General features: G+C 32.1%; 1 protein-coding gene across 2 annotated transcripts in view; it reads left to right on the top strand.

Annotated features, from left to right (window-relative positions):
* The window catches only part of LOC106880955 (neuronal acetylcholine receptor subunit alpha-10), a 608,885-nt gene that overhangs the window by 533,930 nt on the left and 54,955 nt on the right, over positions 1-20,000 (top strand). For both annotated transcript variants that reach the window (XM_089349378.1, XM_089349377.1), the window contains 3 exons: positions 3,142-3,251; positions 10,398-10,659; positions 12,681-12,954. In XM_089349378.1, the coding sequence (XP_089205504.1) occupies positions 3,142-3,251; positions 10,398-10,659; positions 12,681-12,954 (646 nt within the window). The remainder of the gene's footprint in view (positions 1-3,141; positions 3,252-10,397; positions 10,660-12,680; positions 12,955-20,000) is intronic.

Genomic DNA, 20,000 nt, shown 5'->3' with positions numbered 1-20,000 from the left:
TGCTACGGTTTTGTCGAAGTTTTTATGGTTCTTGCATAAGACAAGTCCTCCAGCCATACAGGAACTAGAGCTTCAAGTTCAAAATGCGGTGTGATCTTTGTCTGAATAAAAAACTGAGAATTGCGACTTAAAGCACCATTAGTTTGAACAAAAGAAATGGTCTGTTAACGCCTTGTATGCATGCGGCTAAGAATCATTTATGCAAATACAAGCCTCCCCGAATTTCGTTCGGGTTCAGAATGAAAAACGTGGATTTTCGAAAGCTTTATTTAATAAGTTTTAGTGATATATATTTTAATATGTGTGGGTGCTTATTTGTGTGTGAAAATATATATATATATATATATATATATGTATATATATATATATATATATATATATATATATATATATATATATATATATATATATATATATATATATATATATATATATATATATATATATATATATGTATATATATATATATATATATATATATATATATATATATATAGATATATATATATATATATATAGATATATATATATATATATATATATATATATATATATATATATATATATATATATATATATATATATATATATATATATATATATATATATATATAGATAGATGGATAGATAGATAGTGTATGTAAGGGTGCGAGCTGGCAGAAACGTTAGCGCGCCGGGCGAAATGCTTAGTGGTATTTCGTCTGCCGTTACGTTCTGAGTTCAAATTCCACCGAGGTCGACTTTGCCTTTCATCCCTTCGGGGTCGATAAATAAAGTACCAGTTACGCACTGGGGTCGATGTAATCGACTCAATCCCTTTGTCTGTCCTTGTTTAGCCCCTTGTGGGCAATAAAAAAAAAATATATATATATAGTGTATGTGTATACAAGTATGTATACATAAATATATAATTTTGTATATATGTGTGTGTCTATGAGTGCATATATGTGTATATGTATGCGTCTGCACAGTCGCATGCAAAATGATCGCCTGCACACTCACATTGCTTTTAAAAACATTAATTAAAAGTATTACTTAAACTTTTTATTGTGGTACATTTCTTAAGCAACAACATAGTTTCATGCCTTCGACTGTATGGAATTTCTGACGTTTATAATAATATTGCCACGAGAACCAGAAAAAAATCAAAATCCTGAGCTGCAGCCGTTTTTGAACATGTCGTTCACAAAGGTTTTTAAATTAAGAGATCATAAGTATAAGCGTCTACTTCAAGCTTTCATTCATATTTCAAAACGTGTTCGGACAGTCGATATTCAAAAGAAAACCAGGCTCAGTTTGCCAGCTGTTGATCGGAAACAAGCAATTCTGAGTACGGGAAATTGAAGCCTTTCAATTATAATGTATTAAAGAATACTCTACATTTGTATTGAGTCGAATAATTTATCGCTTCTCATGAATCAGAGATGTTATGTGTGTGTGTGTGTGTGTGTGTGTGTGTGCGATAAGCTTCTACACAGTTTCTGTCTACCAAATTAACTCATCACACTGGTCAGCCCAGGGTAACAGTAAAAGACACTTGTTGCTCGCGATGTCTTGCGATGGATTGAACCCGCAACCGCGTGGTTTTCGAAGCGTACTTCGTAACCACATAGCCATGCCAATACATTAGTGTTGCAATGTTTTCTTTCGATTAATCACACTTCATATTTGCAGGAGTTGACCTTAATTCTAGTCGTGAGTATCAAGCCAGAGTGCAAAGGTTAGTTTAGAATTGATGGGAAGATTTACATTGATTTATTTCACACTGAATTTATATACTAGTGATAGTTTCAAAAGGAGTAACTGCGAGTTAAAGAAAATTTGATTTTTAGATCAGTATATGTGGTTGAAAATGATAATGTTGAAAAATTATGAGTATTATTGCTTCACATTTTCAGTAAGTATGGGAAACATCTACGGACATGTATTAGCGATGTGGGGCATTTTTAACTGATACATGATACCTCTGTAACATATTTGAGTATTCGTGAACGAATCACTAAATAATAATGCAGAGATATACATCTGCGGGTGTTTGGAAAGAGAATTGTTTAAAATTGATGTATTTATGCAACACTATCCGCATCATGTATAATAATAAAGCGTGTGAGAGCCTGCTTACTGCTTGGGACATTAAAACTATAAAGTAAAATCAAATATGCGACGAGAGGAATAAGTTTGGCAAAAGGTGGCGATCTGGCAGAATTGTTAGCATGCCGGGCAAAATGCTTAGCAGTCTGCCGTTACGTTCTGAGCTCAAATTCCGCCGAGGTCGATTTAGCCTTTCATCCTTTCGGGGTCGATTAAATAAGTACCAGTTACCCACTGGGGTCGATGTAACCTTACAAGAACTTAATCCCTTTGTCTGTCCTTGTTTGTCTCCTCTATGTTTAGCCCCTTGTGGGCAATAAAGAAATAGGAATAAGTGTGACAAGTATTAATTTCTTTTCGTAGTACGTGCGACAATTCTTGGACTTGTTGTAGCTATTTTGGGCCTCCTCGACCGAGAGATAAAAGTAGTTAAAACATGATCAAAATTAGGTTCAAATGAAAAATGATATTAGGAGATTACTAATATTATTTTTCCATACCTTTGCTATCCTGGATATTCTCAGTTGACTTATAAAAGAAAAACTGAAGTAGAATCAATTAAGTGGGAAGTAAAAAATGATATTTACTTATTTACTAATAATTTTTTATAGCTTGGTGATAATTCTGGGCTGATTTCAACATTTTTTTAAACCTCAGATGATATATTTTAAAAACAAAAATGCCGAATAAGTGTTACTTGAGCAAAAATTGCTAGATGTTTGCTAATAACTTTTTTATAGTCTAAAGATAATTCCCAACATGTTTCAACACTTTATAACCTGAGCTGATATATTAAAAAATCAAAAGTAGGAACAAATATCTGGGGACCATCCTACGCGACATAGTACCGGACACATTTTAGTAATTCTCGGCAGCCTTACCTGAAACATAAATAAACTGAGCGGTTTTAAAAACAAAACGCGTCCAAAATTCATATTCTTTCATTTGTATGTATCAAATAGAGAAGGCATCAGAATTATGCATTGCCTAACGTTATCAGTCACAGAGTATATTTTAAATTTAATACTTTTCACTTTCCTATCTTTTCAGTCGTGGAAAGATGAAAAACTAATCTGGGATCCAGCTGATTACAACAATTTATCAGTATTGCGTATTCCGTGCAACAAATTATGGCTTCCCGATATTGTGCTTTATAACAGGTAAGTGCTTATTTCATTTTACTTGAAACAAGTTTTAACAAGTTTTAATATATGGTTTCTTTCTTCATCTTTTGTGCAGAAAACGGAATTAAGGAAATATAGGTATGTGTGTGAGTGTATACATACATACATACATACATACATACATACATACATACATACATACATAAATGCCATGCCTAAGCGAAATCTTTTTTTTCAATTTCATGGAGAGGGATGGGATAAACTACCTGCATCAACTTGCTATAAAAGCAGATAGTAACAGTGAACAGGGATATAGTCCGGGAGCCGAGAACGCCAGAGGTTTCTTCTGGAATTGTTGTCCTCAAAGTCGTCTTGGTACATAAGTCGACCTACTTCTTTTTAAATTTGGATCTACTTCTCTTAAAATTTTGCCGTGAAAATTTCGAAAAACATGCTGGAAAACACGATAGTTGTTTGTATTGAACTTATCAGGTTTTTCTTATTTTAGTTTATTTGGTTAGAATTCGATAATATTTATGAGAAGTTATCATTGGTAGAGCAGGTAATTTTCATGTTGTTTTTATGTAATGACTTCTATTATTTGTGATTGAGTATGAAGTATTTTTGCAAAAGATGAGATAATTTTCTAGTTACATGGATTTTATTTATAACTTATACAGTAGATTATTCTGATGTATTTATTTTATTTCTCTTTCTGAGTTGAGAATGGAGTATAGTGGTTTGTGGTGTTTTATTTCTTGAGGGTAAACCGCAACTTTTAATGATGTAAATGTTTCGTTAGAAGATAATCGAGAGATTCTGATTGATATTTTAAGGACTAGAATATTTGCAATTTTCGCCGAGTGGTTAGTGTATTTCTGAATGTAGTCTCTTTCTCGATTGATTTTCTGTATGTTGAGTTATCCTGAATTAATGTGATGTCCAAAACGTTAATTGCTTTTGGCAGGTTTTAACAGTAACTTTAAAACCAAAAGCATTGTAAAAGTTGAAGAATGCTTTTATAGTTTGCTTTTTATTATAGTTGCTAAAGATAATAAGACTATCATCTTGTAAAATTCTCCCGATTGTGGGAAAATTAGTGATTTGATAAATTCAAAATGTATAAGCCTATATAGCAGTTTACTTCTGCAGATGCTTCTGCAACCATACCAACTTAGAAGTATTTAGTCTTTTGCCTTTTTAACCACGGTTTTCTATTGAAAATAATGTAGATTTTCTTGCTTGCAAGATAGTTTCAATATTCAGTTGTTTCAAGTGTGATATAGTTTCACATCGTTAATTACATCATTTATTATTACCACGGTAATAATACACAGCAAGCTGGCATAACCATTTGCAATGCCGACAAAATGCATAGCGGCTTTTCTTATGTCTGTACGTTTTTAGTTCAATTTTCGCCAAAAGTCGACTTCGCCTTTCATCCTGTCAAAGTAGATCTAATAACTACCAGTTGGTCACTGGGATCGATGTAATCGACTTAACTCCTCCCTAGAATTGCTGGCCTTGTACCAAAATTTGAAACCCAATATTACCTTGGTATTTGGAGGACAACAATCTCAAACATTGAACTGAAAGCTGTAATTATTCGTTTTATTTTAGATAACCATGAACCATTCGATTATTGGAAAATCTGTTATTTCAAAATAGAAATAGCGGGGCTGGGGTTGCTTTGTAATTTTGGAATTGAAGGAATGTATGAACCAACGGTCATAAAATCAGTTTGATTAGTTTTGTAGTTGGATGATGAGAAAATTTGATTCTGCTCTTTTAATATTATTTAAGCTTCTTCTGAGTGCACAATATCTATTCTGTCTTTGATGTTAAATTGGTTATAGTTTTAGTGAACGTATTAATTATGCTCTCTGTGTCAAAATAAATATTTTAAGTAATTAAGATCGCATTATGTTTCAGTCAGTGTAAAATATACTTTTTACTTAATTATTCTTCGTTTTGTCTAATTTAACACAGAAAGTACAGTTGTCCATTATGTGTAGTACATCAAGAAGCAGTGAGAAAGGGGAAGTTTGTTCCTGTTGAAATATCAACTAAGAATATAACCAATGCCTCTGATTTGGCTTTTTTTCTTTTGTTTTTCCTACATTGAGATTGTATAAAAAAGAGAGTTACTTACGACTGTACAACGCATTTAATGTATCCTTGTATATATATATATATATATATATATATATATATATATATATACAAATGTATGTTTCCATTCCAGTGACTTAGTGTTTCGGCAATAAGATACCGATAGAATAAGTAACAGGTTTTAAAAATAAGTACTGGGATCAACTTGTTTGACTAAACCTTGGTAGACGGAAACTGAAAGGAGCCCATCGTGTATATACATGTGTGTGTGTGTGTGTGTGTTTGGCCCCCACCACCACCACCGCTTGACAATCAGTGCTAGTGTGCTTATGTCCACGTAACTTAACGGTTTGGAAAAAGTAAACGATAGAAGAAGTACAAGGCTTAAAGAAAAAGAGTACTGGGATCGATTCATTCGACTAAAATTTCTTCAAGGCGATGCCCCAGCATGGCCACAACCTAATGACTGAAACAAGTAAAAGATAAAAAATATATGCATTTACGTATGTATGTATGTGTAGATAGATAGATAGATAGATAGATAGAAGCGGCCAAATTTCGCAATGTGTGTAAATGCAATGTGTGTAAATGTGTGTAAATGTGTATGTGTGTATGTGTTTCTTTTATGTGAGTATATCAACTTGTACATTTTAAAAAAAATATCATTGTATTTTTCTGTATATGTTTGATTATATTAGACACGCAATGATATCGGTTAATGCATAATTCTAATATCATTAAAAACAAAGTAACTCACACAGAAAACTCAATATAATTAAATAGATGATATGCAATACGTAAAATCTGAAAAGCGTATAAAAGTGTTAAAATGAAGCTGACCTTGTCAATGCAGGGGACAAGCGAATGGTTGCTTGGTTGGATGGTTGCATGATTTAAGTGAATTTATAGACTATTGAGTGACTGCATTGACAGAAAACGACCGAATTTGATAAGCACTTGTCATGTATGTATGAATTTATGTATACATACACACATACACACATACATACATACATATATACACACACACATACATACATACATACATATATATATATATATATATATATATATATATATATATATATATATATATATATATATTTGAAGGTTTGGAGGTGATGTACAGAAATTATATATAGAAAATTAAGGTACTCAGAAACCTGGATGTTTGTACATTTACAGATTTTTATTAATGTCACATATATATGTGTGTGTGTATATATATATATATATATATATATATATATATATATATATATATATATATATATATATATATATATACATGTATATATATTTATGTATTTCTGTATATATGCATAAGTGACTACATATATACACTTAGATATATATTTATGTGTGTGTATATATATATATATATATATATATATATGTATATATATGTATGTATGACTATGTGCGTATATGTGCATATATAATCACAGGTGTGTGTCTATACATGTGTATACATATATAAGTTAATATATGCATGTTTATATATATGTATGTATGTATGAATGCATGTGTATGAATGTATATATATGTATATATATATGTATAGTTATACGTACATATTCGCAAGTATCTATCTCTCTCTGCCTCTCTTTTTCTCTATTTATTTAATATATATATAAATATATATATATATATATATATATATATATATATATATATATATATATATATATATATATATATATATATATATATATATATATATATATATATATATATATATACATATATATATTTGTGTGCGTGTATTTATATGTATATGTGTATGACTTTATATATTGAAACATTTATGTATACATGTTTATACATATGTATGCATTTGTGTTTGTACGTGTATTTCTGTGTGTATGTTTGTGAGTGTGCGTGTGTGTGTGTGTGTCCGCAAGCGCACGCGCGCGTGTGTGTATGTGTAAAAAGTTAAAAGCATCTACATCTTTTTGACTAATGCCGACTTTTTCGAGGAGTGTGAAAGCTCAAGTTCGGTGACAAATATCAGGCTCTTGACATGAATCTTTGCATATTTGACGTATTAGTTTCAAGGAAGTCTCCGAGAGTGGATAGACAGTGCATATATTATAGGCAACATCGAAAATTATTATAGGTGGACGCTAATGGGAAACTTGAAATGAACGAGCAAACAGTCATAGAATAGAACAAAAATGTTTTCGGAAAATTGAGTAATTGTTTTCTTGGTTTGGTTTTTGTAGCGGTTTTAGTGATTTTATTCTTCACGAATTCTTGTTTGTTGTTTCCTTTTCTAGTCAAAGTTTATATGTACTAAATGTCACAAGCAACTATTTCTGTAATGTATATATATTACCTGAAGATCTGACAGTTATTCTTTCAATGTGTTCATAACAGTTTGACATTAGCCCTCTGGAGCAAGATATTTATATTCTTTTTAACACCTTGATTTTTTTTCTTTATTGAATCTCCTAATATATTTTGTTTATTATTATGCCTCACCTTATAACTTTAGAATATTAAGAACTGAACGGGAATCATTAAAGAAGAAGAAAAATAATTTTGGCTCAATACGTATGTATATATATATATATATATATATATATATATATATATATATATATATATATATATATATATAGATAGATAGATAGATAGATAGATAGATAGATAGATAGATATAGATATAGATATACACACATACACACGTTTGTGTGTGTATGTGTGTCAGTATACACATATATAGATATGTATATATATATATATATATATATATATATATATATATATATATATATACATATATATATGTACGTATGTATACATACTTATATATGCACAAATATATGTATACATATATATAAGTGTATGTGTTTATTGAGAGGGAGAGAGAGAAGGAGAGAGAAAAACACTTATAATCCATTTCGTGAAAATCTAAGGAAGAACACGAGAACAATTTATAATATTTACTCGGACATATATCTATCCTCTTAGTACAACTAATCACTGATGTATTGTTACCACTTGCACAAGAGATTCAGCTCTCTTTTTCGGACGCAGTATCAGAGAAGTCGATACTTTTGTGAAGGCATAATCTTAATATTGTCCAGGCAACAATGGTATCTCATACAAGATTTACAAACAATACCTCATCATCAAGGGTGTTTATGTGTTTACTGCAGCGAGCGTATGAACTAGGGATCGTGACACAAGACGATTGATCGGCAGAAAAGTCTGCAGTGGCCTAAGGCAGAGAGGGCATCATCAATTGATTAGTTTTATTTGATATCATTTCTCAGTGTAGCATGGAAGTGATATCGAACAAAACTAGCGGCATGAGGGTTTTCTTATACAATGCTGCTAAAATGAATGTCGGAAAATCTTTCTACACTGGACCTTCGTGTTGAGATATACCATTTCTCCGCACCTCTTCATGGTGGCTATGAATTTGGTATTGAGAAGTGCAATAAACTTCTAGGAGAAAATGAAGATCGGAAGACACTGGCATCCCTGCTGGGAATTTCTATAGATGACATTACTGCCATACTGGAAACAAGGAGAGAATAAGAAAAAAACATCAGATTTTCGGTTTGATGACGCATTCTGCCAACGTTTACAGCATACCAAGGCTCTATCTATAAGGCAGTAAGGAATTCTGCTTTGAAATTGAAAGAGAGCCAATTTCTGCAGAAATAGGCAATTAAGAGCAGCCTTGGCTCTATATATTAATATCTTAAGTGATTTCTAGAGAGAAATATACTTTAACTGTCACTGATAGCTGCAGGTTGGCATGAAGTTTAAAATGAGTTGTTATGAATGTGGCCTTTCGGAACCTCTAGTGATATGGCATAACTATAACAAATAAAGAAAGAAAGGAGAAATGTGCTAGCAGGTTCGTATGTGAGGGGCTTGCAATTACGATCTGTTTTACAAAAATTGAGGATGTATAATTGAGGATGTATAAATTGAGGATAGTACCACTGCAAAACTCCAGCTGCCTTTAACATCATAAGTGAAGGAGATTATAGTTGCTGAAGTCCGTAGCCACGTTAAGTTATAGCTGTAAATCCAATTGTTTATATAATGTGTGAAATGCTGGAAATAAAAGAGGCTATATGTGAGGTGTAGAAAAAGGTGTTAAAAAGGTGTTGAATAGAAATGATGCAAATGAATATCACAGCAGAAATGGAAAAGCAGGCGAAATAATGTGACCGCAGAAATCCATCACATTGGAGAGGAAGTACGCGTGACAAGTGCTGTATCGTCAAAAAACCTTTGTGCATGGGTAGCATTGGAGACAGCAGAGAAAGGAATACTGTCGTGGAGTATATTAGTGTGAAAATGTAGTCAGCTAGATTGAGATTTTTCCTGAGAAAGTTTTACGATATGCTTCCGTCTCCACTTAGCTGGGAAGAAAATAATTATGATCCTAGAACTCAACCAAAGAAAAAGAGTAGAGAAAGCAAGACAAATTGTTTTCTCTTGCTGTTTAGCTTAGTTCCGATTCGATCCTAATCGAGCAGTGTAGACCTGCGATCCAAGTTTATCCAGCCATGACCAATTATCGAATGTATCCCTCTTTTAAGACAGAAGTATAGATTCACGGGTTACTTGGCAGCAATTTCTAGTGTTTTTGGCAAGCCAAGTGGAAGTTTCTTCATTGTTTCAAGGAATAACTTGGTTTTAAAATTCATTGATATAGCTTTCACTGAAATGTTTGCGGGTAAATTACTGCAGTGAGCATGGAAGAAGGAACGCACTACAGGACCGGAAGTATACATGCAAATTCTTCTTCGGGGTGTGATGTTTTAAAAATATTATCAGTTTTTATTCATTAACTTGGTGCTCTCAGAAAGCTAACGAAACTGGTAATGATCTATGTCAGTAAAAATTAATCACCAGATATGCCTAAGTTCATTTGCTGTGATGAAAGAACAAATTAAACTTTCGGCCCTTGCTCTTCATTTCAGACTGAGGAAAATGGAAAAAGCCGATTGTATCGCTAGGAAGAATGTAAACTGTTTATTTATTGCTTAAATCAATTTATAAAAAATTCACTTATTTGTTTTCTATTTCTTCGTTTCCTAGTGCTGACGATTATACGCATGGTTACATGCAAGCGTTGACCATGGTCCACAGCGACGGAACAGTGTTCTGGCCACCTATTGTCAAACTTAGGAGTACCTGTGACATCAAAATTACATATTTCCCATTCGATGATCAGATCTGTCGAATGAAACTTGGTTCATGGGCCTATGACGGATTTCAAGTAAATGTACATGACAGCGAAAAAGCTATCGATCTGGATAATTTCGTATCTAACGGTGAATGGCTTCTAGTCGATGTTAAGGTGAGTTTCAAAAGTATACACACCAAATCATATATGTATGCATGTATGGATGTATGTATATATAGATATGTATATAGGAATATATATATGCATGTATGTATATATATATATATATATATATATATATATATATATAATATATATATATATATATGTGTGTGTGTGTGTGTGTGTGTGTGTGTGTGTGTGTGTGTGTGTGTCTGTCTGTCTGTAATGAATGTGTTTATGTATGAATATATGTATATATGTATGTATGCATGTATAAATGTATGCATATATATATATGTATATGGACTATAGAGTGACTGCATATATATACACATACATATATACATACATATACATAAATACATACACACGCGCGCGCGCGCATATATATATAAATGTAAGATCCAGGAATCAAAGTGTAGGCAGAAAGTTAGCTTCAAGTAATCTGTAGTAAATATTAAAACAACCATTTTCATAGACAATAATGGTTTATTGGGACGGAAGTTTGTATATTTTTTTTTTATCGAAGAACGATAAACTGAAAAAAGTTCTTTTCATATTCCACGGTAGGCAACCAGGGTTGCCGGGTGTACGAATAAGAATACAAAGCGAGAGTGTAAGGAGTTGAATCAAGCGTTAGTTAACTGATAAGTTGAGATAACGATGTACAGTTGGATTTTGTTTGGGACTTCAGCTTCAAGTCCCAAACAAAATCCAACTGTACATCGTTATCTCAACTTATCAGTTAACTAACGCTTGATTCAACTCCTTACACTCTCAAGAGATCCATAGTCACCAACGCCAAGCCTTACAGCTATTATAATAACAAGTGTGATCTCTGCATAGTCGAGGTCTTGGCTATTTTGCAATCCACAGATTGTCTCAATGAACGCAGCAGTATAATATTCCCCTACAAACATGGGTCACTATTCTCAAAATTCAAACATGGGTCACTATTCTCAAAATTCAAATAGTTACAACTCCACCCTCCTTTTTTTTCCCCCTAACCGTCATACATTTTCCTTCTTATCCACTCTTACTACCATAAAATATTAAACCAACAATACTTCTCCCCTTTAATTTCTTGATTTGTCAATTACAAACTTCTCTCCGTATTTTTCCTTACCATCTAAAAACTTTTTTTCTTTCCTTTTATTTCAACTCCCTCCCTGTCCTACATATATATGTTCGAGCACGCTTAAATTCTTCCTGCTGAATAAGTGCTTTCTCAAAGTTGTTGACCCCCTCCTTAACCTGCTTCCTCCATCTGTGACGATGATAGGCATTGCTCCCCCAGTCAGTCTCCTGCATATATAAAGCAAGGATAGCAACAATTAAAGAAGTTCCTAAATGAGTTACTTACGCCCTTATCTCTGTATCAATTAACCAAAACATATATTGAATTCTCGTATAATCTCATGTAGTCACATCCAACATGGAGACAGATTACCAACATTCTTGAGTGCAACACTTGAAAAGCTGCGTACTTTCGGGATGAAGCCATTGGTTGCAAATAAAGAATATATATATCTGTGTGTGTACGTGTTTGTGTGATGTATGTAGGTTAAACTGCATTTATATACATATGTGTGCGTGAATACGTACATTTATATATACCTACATACACACACACACATATACTGACATACAGACATCATTTATAACTTTTTATGTATGTACTTCGAGAATCAATTCTTCCCCACCCAAAGAAAAAGAATTATATATACATATCACGATGTAACCCCACACGCGTTTTCCCTGGACTATTTTCCTTCTCCGGACCTTTCTTCTTTCCTCTTTCTAACAAAGAGCCAAGCTCGAAACGTCGTTATACACCAACTCTTTTATCCACCTTTACTGAGCGTCAAGCTAATACATTCCATCTGAACATACTTTTGACTTTTATTGCTTTGTTATTTCTTATTTTTAACATTCGCTTTACCCATATATATATATATATCTTTGTATGTATGTATTATGTATATATACATATATGTATGTATGTATGTATATACGTATTAACTGTTTTGTAGGTAAAAAAGAATGTAGTGTACTACGCTTGCTGTGATGAACCATTCCCAGATGTCACTTTCTATATCCATATGAGACGACGGACTCTATATTATACATACAACGTCATCATTCCGTGCGTTATGTTATCTATTCTGACACTGATGGGTTTCTGGATGAGACCAGACAGTGGAGAAAAAGTTACCCTCGGTTTAACTGTGCTACTTGCCTTCTCAGTATTCATGTTACTGATTGCTGAAAATATGCCGGCTACTTCTAATTTTGTTCCCCTTATAGGTGAGTCAATTTCTTTATTAATTCATGCATAAATACATGCATACACATATGTGTATATATATATATATATATATATATATATATATATATATATATATATATATATATATATATATGTTCGCTGTTTTTAAAGTTCATATCGATATATTTATTTTTCTTTTGACGTAGACGTATTGCCCTTCTTCTTCTTCTCCTTCTTCTTCTTCTTCTTCTTCTTCTTCTTCTTCTTCTTCTTCTTCTTCTTATCCCACTACTACAACTACTTCTACTCTTCTTTCTTCCTCTCCCCTTCCTCCTTCTTCTTTTAGTTCGCCATTCTTCGGACAAAATATCTTGTGACATTTGTTCTGATTCTTCATATTCTTAACCCAAATCTTAACCCAGAGTTCAGTTTTGCTTTAAAATAATACACCAGTCGATGGTATCGACTGTGCACCCGCTCAAAAGAATGGCTCTATGCCTACAACAACAAAAGAATATTTGTATCGGAGTCAACAGCTACCATCCTCACCTACAGATGTGTAACAATGCGCCAAAATCGATGTCATCATTATCATCATTGCGAATTTGTAATGTCTCCTATCAGCCCGTGATGAGCAGTAAATTCCGTCGGACAAGCTCCCTTGTAGTATTTGCTCCGGATCTTTACGTTCTGTGTCCAAATCCCGCTGAGGTCAGCTTTGCCTTTAATCTATTCAGAATCGACTAAATACAATTCTAGACTAATACTATGCCTCATTTAATCGACTAACCCATCCACCAAAATTTCAAGTATCGTTCCTATATTACAAACGTATATATTAGGTAGAATCATTAGAGCGTCGGACAAAATTTTTAGCATTATTTAATTATAGCTGCTTATGTTCTGAGTTCAAATTCCGCTGAAATCAATTTTGCTTTGTAATTATTAAGAAAATAATATTAAGACAAAATTAGTTACAAAAATCAGTAGAGCAGCGGACAAAATTTCATGTGGCATTTCGCTGCTACCCTTTATTTCTATGATTTCGAATCCCAACGAGTTCGAATTATCAAGTTATGCTGGGACATCACTTTGAAAAATGGAATCGACCTTAACCCGTTTTTTTAAGCCTAGTACTTATTCTATCAGTCAGTTTTGCCGAACCGTCAAGTTACAGAGACGTAAGCAAACCAATACTAATTGTTAAGCGGTGGTAGAAGACAAATACAGAAACAAAGACACGCGCACACACACACACACACACACACACACACACACACACACACACACACACACAAAACGAGCTTCTTTTACTTTCCGTCTATCAAATTCACTCACAAGACTTCGGTCTGCTCGAGATTATAAGAGTAGACACTTGCCCAAGGTACCACGCAGTGGGACCGAGCCCAGACCCCTGTGGTTGGGAAGCAAACTTCTTAACACACAGCCACGCCTGTGCTTATATTTCGCCATTACATAATAATGTATGATTGTTAGTCTCCAAACGTGACGTTCTCTATAAGTCTGTTTGCAGGAACATATATATATATATATATATATATATATATATATATATATATAAACTCATTTCAAAAATAATTTCCGTAATTAGCTTCGGTCTATTAGAAAAGTTGGTCACGTTATATCACATTACTCTCATAATCCTACCCTACATAGATTTAGAAAAAAAAATAATAGAAACATTGAGAAATTTTCGTATAAGAAATCATAGTCAACATTAATGTTAGAATTCTTAATTGCTTCGATATTGCTTTAACTGTAAACAGAGGCAAATATCTCTCCTACAGAAACCCAATGAATAGCTTGTCAACAAATAAGGCATCAAATCATTTTCCTATAATCTTAAAATTTTAGTCGGCAATATTGTTCCAACATCTCATTTCAACAGATTCTCTTCTTTTTAGAATAATGCTTTAGCAGAGGAGAATGGCTTTAAAGACAAAATAGAATATATACAAAGCACCGATAATACGTACACAGGAAGAGAAAAATCTGATTCAATCCTCTTTTTAGTTTAAACATCGTTTCTAATACAGAAAAATTCTGTATTTCCATTTTCCTTGCGAACTTAGATGTTATAAGCTGTTTATTAAAATGCAGTAAAATTATGAAGAGTTGAACTTATAACTTTGTTATCAAAGATAAGTGTAAGGTGTCATAAATATATAACTATAAATATGACTGAACTTTCTTTTCTGAGCTATTGTAACATCTCTGTTTCTCGTCTCCTAATGGAAAGTGCCTTGTTAATGCATTTGTATAAAAAATATTTTGCTTTATAACAAAGACAAAAAGTGAATCAAACAATTCATTAAAAAAAGCCGCTGTTCGCAACATATATTCTCCTCCGACACTTTCAGTATAGAATAACTACGTCATTAGCACAATATATATGGATCCTGAAAGATGAATAGAAAATGCTGTGTTGAAATGGTCAATCCTTACAAAGACCCCAGCATACTCACCAATGAATCAAAGAGATGTCACTTTTGTCTAGCAGAAAAATTGAAGATACGATGTAACTATTATATGCTATTCAACAGAATGATCGAACAGGTCTTTAAAGGTTGACTTGAGAATCTATACTCTTCAGACAGTTCCAGTAACCGACGATTTGAATAACTGTCTATATACATAACTTACCTAAGAAAAGCTAAACAAATTAGTACAACGTTTATATGAGCATTTTATAAGATTCATTTCATATATTTCCTCTCACAAAATATAACTAATACCATCGTAATAAGATCTAGAAACAATTTTTTTCATTTTTGCATGTTATTTTGCAGTTTTCTAATTATTTTTACGTATCATATATTAATTCGTTTTTATTTGACATATGTTTATGTTTGGGTATTTCTGTGTGTCTGTATGTATATATGTGCATGCTTGTGTGTGTGCATTTCTGTCTTCTCTCTCACTTTCTCTCTCTCTCTCTCTCTCTCTCTCTCTCTCTCTCTCTCTCTCTCTCTCTGTATATATATATATATATATATATATATATATATATATATATATATATATATAGAGAGAGAGAGAGAGAGAGAGAGAGATAAATAGATAGATAGATAGATAGATAGATAGATAGATAGATAGATAGATAGATAGATAGATAGATGCACCGCTTTTTATACTATATTAGATGACTTTATATCGTATGTCATTAAAATATATGCATATCTTTAAACTTAATTTTTATCATTAAACATAATTATGAGTATATTTTGAACCCTGCATATCAACCTATATGCATGCATGTGAGTGGGGGGGGGATGTGTCTGTGTGAGTGTGTGTGTTTACTGCATAACCTGTGTACCTGTATATTCAGTATATACTCTCTACATCTGATATACATGCTTCTCATAATTTGTATTGTATATATTATGATGTATATTTTATCATTTATTTTATTATAGTACACATGTGATATACTATATCATGTATATTTTACCTATTAATTTTACAACCTTAGCCGTGTTATTCCATTTATTCTTTCGTCATTTTTTGCACTATGGTTATTTTAACATATATCGATATACTTATATATATATATATATATATATATATATATATATATATATGTGTGTGTGTGTGTGTGTGTGTGTGTGTGTGTGTGTGTGTGTGTGTGTGTGTGTGTGTGTGTGTGTGTGTGTGTGTGTGTGTGAGTTTATATATGTGATATATTTGTTTCATGTATGCAAATGTGTGTATGTATAGCAATATGTAGGAGTCAGAATCAGTGTCTGTTTTTATACGGTACCCTTAAGTATTTATGTATATATATATATATATACATATAGAAATATATTATATATATATATATATATATATATATATATATATATATATATATATATATATATATATATATATATATATATATATATATATATATATATATATATATATATATATATATATATATATATTTATATATATATATACATATACATATACATATACATATACATATACATATATGTATACGTATACGTATGTGTGTGTACACGTTCACAAGTACACGTATAGGTCTCCAAACACATATACAGGCAAGCATGTACACGCAAACTTACAAATTTATATATATGCGCGTATATATGCGCGTATATGTGTGTGTATGAGTGCGTATATAAGCTTATGAACATCTTCATTTCCATCAACAGTTCCAAAGACAACGCTACCCTAATCACCACCATCATAATCAACACCACTATCACTAACATCACTACTACCTCCATCTATTTTTCAGCATTGCCCCATCCACCACTCTTATTCATTCTGTCCTACATACGTGTGTATTAGATATTAGATTTTAGCGACAAAAGCAATGTTAGTACCAAATAGCAACCTTTATATCTTACTGAACGTGACTCTATAATAAAAACATAGGTTGTTGGCACTCTTACGACGTCGTGGGTTCCAGTTGATCCGATCAACGGAACAGCTTGCTCGTGAAATTAACGTGGAAGTGGCTGAGCACGTGTACCCTTAACGTAGTTCTCAGGGATATTCAGCGTGACACAGTGTGACAAGGCTGGCCCTTTGAATTACAGGCACAACAGAAACAGGAAGTAAGAGTGATAGAAAGTTGTAGTGAAAGAGTACAGCAGGGTTCACCACAATCCCCTGCCGGAGCCTCGTGCTGCTTTAGGTGTTTTCGCTCAAAAACACTCACAACGCCCGGTCTGGGAATCGAAACTGCGGTTCTCCGACCGCGAGTCCGCTGCCCTAACCACTGGGCCATTGCACCTCCACTATAATGACATAGGAATACTGCAGAATTTGTCTTGAGAAAGCATCACATACAAGTGCTAAAACTGATACTAATACTGCCACCGGGTTGCTAATATCTAATTTTCATCTGCGTGCTGTTTCCGTCACCGGTGCATTATTAGTCAGGGTTTTATTCTATATCATTGTTTAATCACCATCTAGCAGTTCCACCACCGGCACTGGACAATTTTCCTCTGTCTCTGATTCTCTGTGCTTTAAAGCACTAAATGCCTATTCGAAATCTTTTAATGCTTTCGTTATACTTGGACGTATGGAAACATTTCTCAGAGGAAATAGTCGACGGAGAATATTACCCCAGCAGAAAATATATTTGTAAAACCTCATTGGACTATCAAAGAGCCCATACAAACCTCGGGATGAATGCATTTCTGCGTCGTTATACCGTATCAAATACTGACGCCAAACCAGTCGCTCATTACCCAAGAATGTTTTTTTTCACATTTATTAACAATGACTAGCATTTTCTCCCGAGTATATTTCAGCAGTGAAGGGTATTCTCACGTTCATGTCTACACGAATGTGTTATATGTGCGTGTATTCATTCAAAACATTCTATGGGGAATTCTATCTTTCTTCTCTCTCTCTCCCTCTCTCTGTGCCTCTCCCTCTCTCTCTCTCTCTCTCTCTCTCTCTCTCTCTCTCTCTCTCTCTGAAATATATATATATTATACATTATACACACGCACATAAATATAAATTTATCCTTCCATATAAGTAAATATATAAATTTCTATATAAATTTGTATATGTATGCAAATATACGCTTATATATGTGAGTGTATGCCTGTATCTATACAAATATAGATCAATATGCGTACAAATGTAATAAAAAAGTTAAAGTGCAGACAATACATATATTCCATATCTTCCACTACACTTAACCAGGAAATATAATTATATTCAATCTTTCTCGATATTGTTGTGTATCATACCTTTCTAATTGAATGCATTAATATTTTTTAAAATGTTAAGTCACTAATATATATGAATATATATATATATACATATATATATATATATATATATATATATATATATATATATATATATATATATATATATATATATATATATATATATATATATATATATATATACATTCATATATATATATATATATATATATATATATATATATATATATACATTCATATATATATATATATATATATATATATATATATATATATATACATGTACATTCATATATATATATATATATATATATATATATATATATATATATATATATATATATATATATATATATATATATATATATATATATACATATATATACATATATATATATATATATATATATATATATATATATATATATATATATATATATATATACATACATACATATATATATATGTATATATGTAAGTATATTATGATTAGTGTAATTTATGAATACACTTTAATTACCCAAAACGTATTTCCTAGCTTCTAGTGATTTATTGTATATTCTTTCACCTTAAAGAAGCTAACTATTAAAAACTATCTGCCTATATATATATGTATGTGTGTGTGTGTGCGTGTGTGTGTGTGTGTATGTGTGTGTGTGTGTGATATAACGTATATAACATGTGTATAAGATATGTCATTTATATATATGTGTGTGTGTATGTGTGTGTGTGTTTGTGTGTGTGTGTACATGCACACATTTATAAATACTTACATGGAATATATAATTATCTATTTACATATAATAAACACGTATGTTTTGTGAGTAGATATATGTGTTCCAGTAATGAATTGCTGTGAACCTTTTGTGGTAAAAAGAGAGCATGAGACGAAAGAATATGTAGGCTAAAAGTTACTGAGCTATCCTCCGGCTTGAACTCACTATGCGGCAACTAAATTCCATCATTTTACCCTATTGTCACAGATAATAGTGCAAAAATGCATGAAAAAAATATGCATACACAAAATTATAAATACACTTTGACTCACAGTTACACATACGCGCACACGTTCATATGCACATTCATATACAAGCTGACAAACGCTCACGAATATATTTACATAGATCATATTAATCATGTATCCTTGTGTTTGAAGTTGTGTAAATACATGACGGTTTTTTTTTTCTTTCTGTGTGTATTCAGCAACTAGTAATTTATACAAATGCGTCCGCTTGTCGATAGAAGATGAGCAATATGAAGCTTAAGGTATGGGTTAGAAAATTCATTATCTCGTATCTTTGTCTTATATTTGTTTCAGTCATTAGACTGTGACCATGCTGGATCACCGCCCAGAA

This window comes from Octopus bimaculoides, chromosome 3 (genome assembly GCF_046866305.1).
Source record: "Octopus bimaculoides isolate indiv1 chromosome 3, ASM4686630v1, whole genome shotgun sequence".
Lineage (NCBI taxonomy): Eukaryota > Metazoa > Mollusca > Cephalopoda > Octopoda > Octopodidae > Octopus > Octopus bimaculoides.
This window is presented reverse-complemented; position numbering and strand designations above follow the sequence as displayed.